We start from the raw sequence: 10679 nt of genomic DNA on the forward strand, positions 1-10679 counted from the left end.
GTATATATATGTATGTTGTTGTATGTATATACTCTCACCATTCTCAACCTCTCAACTCAACAAAACCATTGGAAGATAAGTATTGATGACCATCTTTAAATGGGCGTTTGTAACGGAAGATGTCTCTGTCGACACAATGGCATGGAAGGAAATGTGTGTTATCATTGCAATTTCTAATACAAACATCTTTCTTACTTCCAAACAAAAAGATTTGACCTATTTTTCAATGAATGACTCAAATTTTCCTGTAAAAATTAAATATTGACCAAGAGAAGCGAGTAAAATAATATCGGCTATAAATAAATTTATTCCTCAAATTTTTCTTGAGAGACTTCCGAGCTTAGATTGGGCAATTTATAAACAATTCTTTTATGATTTGTTATTTATTCTTCAAATTGCTTCAAATGATTGTTTGAATTTGATGATTTCCTGATCGTTTCTCGTTCTCTACTCGCGCCAATTTTCTGTAGTACTGTCGAGTGCTGCTCTAACGATTATTACGAGAGAAGCACTTGAATTATTTGAATTATCCCTATTTTGCTTTCTATAGTGCCGTGTACGACTCCGAAAGCATAGGTCACAAACGTTTTTACGACTAATGTCATCCGATGTGTATGTTAAAAATTTCTGTAACGGATATCTAAGAAGTTTACTTGAATATATAATTATTGAATCGAAAATAAAGGATAATTTACAGTTTATGAGGTGCGATCTTCACACGTTCATATAAAAGATCCAACAGGTATGCAAACAGTATTGTGAAATGTTTGAATATAAAGTATATGTTATTCAATACAAACTGTAGGTATTTATCTTATATATGTGTACATGTTCATATCTTTTTTAGGAGTATAAACAAAGAAGTTTGACTGAACACAATATATTTACATGTTAAGAGGCAACATAATTGCTTAACAGAATATGGCCAATATACTAAATTCTGCGCCTTCTCCAGTTTCTTCATCTCCATTAAGGAGGAAGTCTGTTACATTGCAAAGGATTCAACCTCCTTTATCTGAAAATGATGATGAAGCAGAACGCTTGGCTCGTCGTTCTGAAATTTTTGATAATACAACAAATGCTACAAGTTCAAGAGATCAAAGACGTTCCTCTTTAGGGCTTAGCTCCTTAGGACAAATGTCGTCTTCTCAAATGGCAGAACGCATAGCTCAATGTATAAAACTTAATGCAGAGAACAAGATTAATTCAAAGAATGCATTCAGATTGGAAATGATTGATTTCATGACGTATATGATAAAGAAAAAAGATGCCAACATGACTAATTTACAAGTAGCTAGTACGTCCTTAGATGTGAGTACGAAAATTTATGGATTTCGTGTTGATGGTATACATATGGACATACTCAAATTGGTCGGTGGACTGGATAAGCAAGAGAAAGATGCCGAAAAACAGAAAGACTTGGAAGAAATGGATTGCGAAGATAGCATACGAGACAATAAAAATCGAGATAAGTCAAAGTTAGAGAAGAGAAAGAGGAAAACTAAAAAACAAATATTTACTACTGTGGAAGCTTTGAAAACGAATATTGAAACTGAAAAACCTTCGTTAATAACTATGGAATCAGATTCACAGACTACGGACACGTTATATCAAGTGATGTTACCGAACCATGCGAATTCAGGATTTTATCAGCACCCTTACAACGATGTTTTAGTAGATACGGTAAATAGGAATGATACTCCAGATAAGAGAACAGTTTGTGATGTTCCAAGGATAAAAGGTCTTTCAAAAATGGAAATTTGTCCACCTTTGTTCTATTTCGATTTTCACACTAAGAATGTGGACGATGATGAGTCGGATGAAACATTAAGTGAAGGTACAAGAAATAACGAAGACAGATTTCAATTTAATCTGGATGCTAGTGTACAGCACGGGGATGAGTATGTATCTACTGACATGAACCATTATGATGATCTCGAACTAACAGATGAAGAAAATGGAAATAGATGTGCCATGACACCTGACCAAATAGAAAATATTGTAGATTTCCGTCAAGTTGTAACCAGCACAGTACCATCACAACTTTCAGAGTACTCGTTTGTTAACAAAAACACAAATTTGCATTGGGCAGGACCGTCTCATTGGAAATTTAATAATCTTAGAACTGTTTCGTCTGTTAAGAGTGCTAAGAGTCAACAACATCGTAATTTGCAAGCAGGAAGGAAGGAAAAAGTAGAGCTTACGATAAGTTATGACAATATTGATATTGAAGTTATGAACGATAAGTTTCTGCCGAGTAAAAAAATTAAATTAAACACTAAAACTCTTAGATCAGCATGGAACGAAGAGATATTAACGCTGCCGTCCGATGAGCATTACAATATTATTAACGTCAATAAACTTTATCTTTACCCAAAAACAATCGAAGAACCAGAAAATGGAAATAATTTGAACACCACTTCTTTGTCTGATACGCCAGATGATGATAATATGCATAATGTGAATGATGGTGGTTCGGACCTTTTTCCTAACGTGCAAAATGAGGAATATTTGGAGAATAATGCGAGCGAAGATAGATACAAAGACGTCGAGTATCAGCAAACACAAGCATACACACCCCTTATTGGAGATAATCTGGTTGCTATACCAAAACATACGAAGAAGGTGGCTATTACATACTCTGCGTGTGCGAAGAAAGTTGACATGAAACAACTGAAACAGTCTATCTGGAGTTGTTTGGAAAGTGAAAACAATAACAACAATATTTCAGAAGAACAGGCGCAACAAGACAGCACGAGTGATGGTAAAAGCTATAGAGACGTTTACAAAAAGTTGCCGACTTTGCTAAGCAAAACTAACAAGGAAGCTTTAAGTTTTCCACTCTCCTTCGTATCTCTACTGCATTTAGCGAATGAAAAAAATTTAGAATTGAATTCTTCTCCTGACATGGCAGACATTATCATACATCAGAATTGAACATGTATTTATAAAATGATACAAATTTATACTTGAAATATAAATAAGTCATTGGAGTTAATACCGAAGTAGAACAAATAAATATATTTTGTAAGAAATAAAAATAATTTTCCAATTTATTCAGTCGTTATCTATTAATTCCGTTAAAATATATACAAGTACTGTGTTGTACTGAGTAAACGAAGAAGAACATTTTATTGTTTGTTATTAGGTATAACACATATGTATGTGTATAGAAACAGAAGTAGAAAGTAAAACACTCCTCTTGTTGGTGCTGAACCGAGCGTTACCGATGGTTACCGAGGAGATTGGAGAAGATGTATTATATACTGATTGTACATACCCATGGTACATATACATACGTACGACTACCGAGGATCTCCTCCACATATACATGTTTTCAATTGGCGGATTGGTATTTCTTTGTAGGTTATGATTATAACGTTGGCGAGCCTGAAATCACATCGAATGAAAAATTGATGAGCTGTGACTCTGTGACTGCTCTGTGACCGTGATCTGTGAAGGAAGCATCCAACTTCTAAAGCATTATCTGCAGTGCGCGTCGTCGTGATTGTGTTGTAAATAGTGATAAATAGTTAAGAAAAACTAAACGACCGAAGGTTTCCTGATTTTGGCCTAAATAATCCATTGGTCACAAAAATGTTTACACATAACATTTAAACAAGCGTGTAACGCTATACAATTCCTACATTAAATATAAATGAAGAGAGACTCAACGTTTCAACGGAATAAACGTTATTATAATTGTGTTGCTCGTTGAACGGGAACCGTTGAATATCGTACAATGGCAGATTTCGACGCGATTTACGAGGAAGAAGAAGAAAATGAGCAACATTTTGAAGAGCATTATGTGACAATGGTGCCGGATCCTATTGTTATTCGCGGCGCTGGTAATATGACTGTGTAAGCAGATTATTAGTATTCGTTAGCTTCTTTGTATATTACGAATTGAACATTTTTTATTAAGAACAAAGAAACCAACCCCATAAATTATTTTTTTTGCATTTTATGACAGTTTTTTTCATTAGTGACACGCTTCTTGTAAGATGTAATATCTAATCAAATTTGTTTTATCGCCACAAACTGAAACAAGAAAATTGGATACTTTTATGTATGATTTATCAAAATTGCAATTATTTGTTTTAGGTTTGGTCTTAGTAATCGCTTCGAATCAGAATTTCCAAATGGCCTGGTGTCACGTGTCGCTCCAGAAGAGTTCAAAGCAACTGTCATGAGAATAAACAGTGTATTGAAGAAAACATTACCAGTTAATGTCAAGTGGCTGTTCTGTGGTTGTGTCTGTTGCTGCTGTACCTTAGGATGTTCCCTTTGGCCTGTTATCTGTTTGAGTAAAAGGGTAAATATCAAATTTCTGTAAATATATGCATAAAAGCATATACATGTGACAACTGTCTTACATAAAAATCAAAGTGAAGTAAATAACTGGATTATACATTTTACAGACACAACATTCGTTGAACAAATTGTTAGAATGGGAAAACAGTAGATTGTATCATAAACTTGGATTGCACTGGAGACTCGCAAAACAAAGATGTGATACTTCGTCCATGATGGAATATGTGAGTAAACAAAAATATTGGATACGATTTGACATTTTGTCAGCCTTACAAAGTTGACGCTAAATATTGAATATTTATTGAACGCCTGCTATTTATGTTAAATTGTTTTCTGGCGCATTACCAACTCTTCGAGAGAGCAAAGTTCACACTTTAATTACGTAAATAGCTGAAACCTTATTAGTACAAATAATCTTGCACTTTTAGTATTACATCATTGTCTCGATTAGTCTTAGGTATTGATCTGCTGAGCTCACATATAAACATATACTTGATCGTTTTCACCTTTTGTATTTCAGGTTCTTTTAATTGAATTTATTCCAAAAATACCCATATATAAACCTGACTAAAACGATAGATCTGGATTTTCTTATGACTTGTGCACATCACCTAATCAGTGCAATCTCTAAAATGTAAAGAGCATGTAACAATTCTGGCTTAAGAGGAGAGGAAACGTAAAGTGTTACTAAAAATGGCACTTGTGGGATGCTTATTTTTGTAAATATTAAGATGTAGGATTGCACAGTACAACAATGAGATATGAATGAGAAACAGTTCTGCTATCTATTAATTTTATTCCTAAAAATCTGTTTGGTTAGATGTAAAAGGAAGATAACCTGTGTATTGATCTTCTATTACAAAAATCTTTCGTGAATTCTAATTTCTTCAATAAAAGAAAAATAGGGAATGATTATAGATATTCGTCAATTTGCACAGGAGAAATGACAGAATAGAATTATAGGCAAACTTAAAACGTTCTACTCAATATTTAGTTTACTAGTCATTAAAACAATTATTATGAGCGGGCTTGATTACTTTGCAAATCATTTTTTTAAAACTTACATCTCGATTAGAGTTTCGATAGTTGATCTAGCTTTCAGGTAAGAAATTAATCTGATACAGTACAACGAATGTTAATGAAATATGTATTCGTAATTCAAGAACGAAAAATAATTGTCAAGGATGTCTGTATGATTGCAAAATGCAAAAAACTATAGATATCCATTTGTACATACTTGTGCGTTATGCAATATAGAACTTTATTTTGACCATAGGTTGATTTCTTACCAAGGTGATATTAGAAAATATGATAATATGTATACATGTTTTACTTTCTGATATGAATCTAACATAATTTAAAATATCAAGTACACAACTAATATTAAAAAAACAATGAATGCTATTTTCAATGGAAATGTAAATCGTTTTAAACACAATGCAAAATGTCCAAATTATTATAAACTCGAGAAAATATAATTTTTTTAAGGGGAGAAATGTACAATCATCGTACAGTGTTTAAAGATTGAGTGAAAGATCATTTCCAGTAACATTTGTCACACGGTGCTTAAACAAAATTTTAACGAATTTCATCCTGTAGCGATGTGTATCGCATTATAGGGTTCTGCACAGACACTTATCAGAAAAGGAACATGTTTTGTCATAAAATGAAAACTATTATCATAGGAATTAAGAATAATCTTGCCGAGAATTACATGGCTATAACATATAAGAAAATTAAAAAAAAAAATACTGAATGGAAAACGTTGAATTGAAACTTGGAAAAGTGTTAAAATTGTTTTTTTCTTTTTCAATTCAGTGGCTGTGATTGAGACTATAAGACTAGTTTTCATTTATAAAAATATGTACACTATTACATGTCTTACTGAATTGCTAATATGATAAATGCAACAAACATCATTTTATCTCTCCACGGTTTGTACTTGATTTACAAAATTATCAATTATACTGGTGTTTGTATCATAATAAATAGTTCGTAAAATATTCGAAATTAATTGTTAAAGTTGTATGATCAACATTATTCGATTTAATCATGATACTTGCTCTGATGTACTGTGTAAGTGTAATGGAACTATAAATGTAAAAGAAGCCTTCACTCGTCATCTGTTTAAAGCATATATATTATTAAAGTAGATCTGTGCAGAATTGATAACTGTAAAGATTATGATCTTACGTTGTGTATTAATAACTTGTATTAATATGTAATTGTAATCGTATACGTTTGTCTATTCATACTTTTTTTTAGTTTGAATCGTACAAGTATCTTTTGATGTTTGTAAGTAAGTAATAGATGTAAATATTTTAAAAGCCATCTTTTGATGAACAAAGAATAAAGAGTAAAATGCATTGATTATTAATTGAGATATTAATACATCTCTATGCTGTTTATAATTGCAATCATGTGGAATTGCAAAACTGCAATTTCATTTTATGGTAAAAGAATGTATTGTTGGTTTCTCGGATTGTACTTTTTCTGTAGATTGTAAATCCAACTGTACATCTTCGTAAGTATGATTGTAAATATGTAACAGATCCTTAACTCTGGAGACAGTTGATAATCGTACATTTTTTTTAAGAATGCATTAAACCTGACGAATTTACTACTAGTTTGGACATACAAACACACCGTTGTTAATCAATAAGGAAATTACTCCTTCGAAAATAGATAAAGTTATTTATATATTAGAACTATATCATATAGAAAAGAATGTTGTATTCAGATGGGAAGGATGTTACAAGTGTTGACCCAACTTGTTGGAATTGTATAGTATTCTTGAGCAAAATTTATGGAACAAGTGGGATATATTTTTGATAGTCGGAACAAATAATGAAAAATACTGTCCCTAGTGTAATATCAGTTTTGTTGTATTTGGTATATAATATGCTGATTGTGTTTCGTGATAATGTAATAAAGTAATTTCTAGAAAGTCGTTTGTGAAATAACATTTTTTAATTCGACTATCCTGATGTCATAGAATTTTCGGAGAAGCACAAGAAATAGTTTTATTACTCGGAGAAGGAATATAATTTGTGATTGTCATCGATATGATGGAAGGAAAACTAGGATACTTTTGCGAAAATGAATATTATTAAACTACCATGATTTCAATGTGTGCCTTTCACTCGTGGATATGTGTGAATTGTATATGTATATATATATACTACATGTTGAAAAAAATATATTACGAACTATATTTCTATAAAGTGATGATAATGATTCCTGTCCGACGTATCGCTCAAGTTTTTCGTTACTTTATTAATTTTACGTCATTTTATTAGTATATGAGTAGCAGTATTTGAAAATGTAATATATAAACTTCGAAACTAAATTCAAAAATCCGTTTTGTTTTAACATGCGAGCAATGAGCAACAATTTTATAATAGAAATAAATGTAAACATATAATACATGTTATGTTATAGAAAGTTTTATTATCTGCTACGAGTTTAAACGTACACTACAGATGCAGATCTGCTTCCAACTATACACGTACAGATCTCGTAAGCTGTTATCTGCATTGAAATGATATTTGCCAAGAATAATTCCATGTTATGATAATTGACAACAGGTGCCTTCGCAGTTCTTAATGAGAAGTAAGACATTATTAGTCATGCTAGTCAAAAGCTGTTTGAGAAAAGTACATAAACTTCTCAAGCTAAAAGATATTTCTTTCAATATATTTATCTCTGAAACGTGTAAGATATATTTTTTGTTAATATTTATACAATCAATTCAATGTATACGTGTATATAATGGTTTTATTTAATAATATGACTCTGCAATTCATATTGGTAATAAATATGCTGCTACAGTCGATAGAGCCCGTCGAAACGTCGGTGAAGAATGAAATCAGGTAAGAAGAAATTGTACATATAAATATAAAATGTATTTAGGAAGGATAAATTTTGTATATTCGCGATAAACTACAATTTGTATTTACGTGTATATCTTTCGTAACAGACATAATTTTTATACAAGAGCCAATTTAACGTGTCCACTGCCATTGACGACATTGGATTTTATTTATGATTTTACACAACCAAATTTGGAATTTGTATGGCCCTGCGAGGTTCGATTGTACTGGGTGTCGTTACAGCCATTCGTTAAATTTGTACGATTTCTGCTTGGCTACATAACACCATTTATCATTTTAGTTGGTAAGCGAAGAATAAAATGTGATATTTTCTGTTTAATTTAGTTTATTGTACTGTAATGAACAATTCATTGTTGATGCAGGAGTACTGTTGAATACCATTTCCTTTGCGATGTTGAGCACACCAATTCTGTGCGAATCGAATTTATCACTTTATTTAAAAGCGCTCGCATTGTCTGACAATGGAGCATTGGTGTTCAATTATGCAGTGGGTATTGCAAAGTCCCATTTTACCTTTGTCAATAATCTTTTTATGGTAAGCGGTTGCATTACATAATATTTTTAAACGATTAAGATTTTCTTATTTGTAATCGAAAATTTAATCATTTTCTTAGAACAATAGGTTTCTATGCACTTTAAACTCTGTAACCATGGAATTTTTTCAATTCACATCTACTTGGCTGGTTGTAGCGTTCACGTGGACGCGAGTTTTTGCCATTGTTTTTCCTTTCGGAATTTATGGCCGTTATAACAATCGTTCCGAAGTAATAACTATTACCATCTTGATATGTCTCAGCTTTGTAATATCGTTAACAAAACTTTATTCAGGAGGTAAATAGGTCACTGGTTGATGATTAGACACTACAATTGTTCCTCATGAATTTGATCTATTAAACAATTGCAACAAATTATTTGCAGGATATGAAACGGATAGCGTATTTGAATTCATACCGTGCCAAAAAAAGATAAAGCCATGGGGCAGTGCCATGTACTTTTACATTGCACTGTCCACCTGGTTACCATTAGTTTGTATATTTGTCGGAAATATTTTATTGATCGTACATATGAAAAAAACTGAGAAAATTCGTTGTCGGTTAACTCGTAAGTGTAAACTGTTTATATAGAGACCTGTTACGATTACAAGGATATGCGTAGACATTCAATGATGTTATTTCTCAGAAAATTTCAGACATAAAACAAATAGAATCCATCATACTTCCAGAACACTGTTCGTCGTATCGACTGTTTATTTAGTCCTATTGCTACCTCTCGGTATGGTTGAAACTTTGGAGCTCTATTGGGATGTTATTTTGATCAAATTTCCCGCTATCGAGGCGAGGAAGAAAGCAGAATATATACATTGGTATGATTTTGTAAAAAACGTAATCGTAATATATGTGATAAAATAACTTTTTCTACTATTGCAATGTAATCGTTTTTTTAGGCTGAAAGAAAAACTGTTGTTGAAATGGTGTCGCGGTTTATGTTTTCACGTATATCATTGGAATTTCGCGATCAATTTCTTTTTGTACTGTCTAACGGGTGAAAAATTTCGAAGCGCTGTAATGCAATCGTTGAGACAATATAAAACCTCGATGTTTTCAACGTTCTCCAAACGCGTTAACAGATATATATTGAGTTCAAAGTGCCCTGAACAATTGAAATCCGTAGAATCTTCGAATATATTGCTAATAAGAGCTATAGCGCTTGGCGAACATTCCATCTCTGGTAGCGTGCCTAAACAAAACAATATCGGTACTGTTGCACATATTTGATCGTTACTATATAGACGAAATATAAAACCCATTGTGTAAAGACTGTTTGCCTTAAACGTTTTGAAACATGCAACTTGTACATATTTTTATGTAAGTATATTTATCTTTATATCACTCGAATCTTGGATTTGCAAAAGCATGTTTTGAACATCTATTAGAGTCGAATAAAATGTGTAAAAGTCATGCTCTTGACTCTTTTCTCTTTATGGATCCGACCTACAGCAATGTTTAAAAATTTTTCATTATATATCATATAGTAAGCAAATCTCTCCAATACTTGAAAAAGAATTGATTCATCGAGTCCAATGTTAATAAAGTTGCTCAGTTTTTAAATGTGTACGAATATTTATGGATATCACTGTATATATTAACTAACTTGTTTTGACTTACGACAAAAAAGGCCGGTGCAGCTGGATATCACAAGTACACGCGTTAAATAATAATTTGACAAACTAGATTTTTCACAAAAATGAAGAGATTTAATAAATTATATTCATCGTTATAATTTTAATTCACATTTAAATTTTACAAATCAATTAACTGGTCCCCATAATTATTTACTAATACTGCAGTTTTCGAACTTCCCTCCCATATATCTACTGATTTCATAATTTAGTATGTATTACAATTATGAAGCACATATTTTTATATACACACACTTGCATAAATTATGCACATTTAAAACAAAATAATATAC

The 10679-nt window shown here is 31.9% G+C and overlaps 3 protein-coding genes across 3 annotated transcripts; all 3 read left to right on the forward strand.

Annotated features, from left to right (window-relative positions):
- The first annotated feature begins 527 nt into the window (after positions 1-527).
- On the forward strand, positions 528-3056 carry LOC108630456 (condensin complex subunit 2). Its single transcript, XM_018033763.2, has 2 exons — positions 528-742; positions 848-3056. The coding sequence occupies exon 2, from the start codon at positions 922-924 to the stop codon at positions 2935-2937; it is 2016 nt and encodes a 671-aa protein (XP_017889252.1). The 5' UTR covers positions 528-742; positions 848-921; the 3' UTR covers positions 2938-3056.
- A 321-nt stretch (positions 3057-3377) lies between these two features.
- On the forward strand, positions 3378-7274 carry LOC108630672 (cysteine-rich hydrophobic domain-containing protein 2). The gene is made up of 4 exons (XM_018034095.2): positions 3378-3861; positions 4105-4315; positions 4422-4538; positions 4835-7274. Exons 1-4 carry the CDS (start codon positions 3743-3745, stop codon positions 4883-4885), a joined length of 498 nt encoding a protein of 165 aa, XP_017889584.1. The 5' UTR covers positions 3378-3742; the 3' UTR covers positions 4886-7274.
- Positions 7275-7629: 355 nt separating this feature from the next.
- LOC108630500 (uncharacterized) lies at positions 7630-10165 on the forward strand. The gene is made up of 7 exons (XM_018033836.2): positions 7630-8186; positions 8294-8490; positions 8570-8742; positions 8822-9038; positions 9126-9308; positions 9387-9570; positions 9652-10165. Exons 1-7 carry the CDS (start codon positions 8086-8088, stop codon positions 9980-9982), a joined length of 1386 nt encoding a protein of 461 aa, XP_017889325.1. The 5' UTR covers positions 7630-8085; the 3' UTR covers positions 9983-10165.
- Positions 10166-10679: the final 514 nt, after the last annotated feature.

Source organism: Ceratina calcarata, unplaced genomic scaffold, assembly GCF_001652005.2.
Source record: "Ceratina calcarata isolate Rehan_Ccalc_2016 unplaced genomic scaffold, ASM165200v1 scaffold143, whole genome shotgun sequence".
NCBI lineage: Eukaryota > Metazoa > Arthropoda > Insecta > Hymenoptera > Apidae > Ceratina > Ceratina calcarata.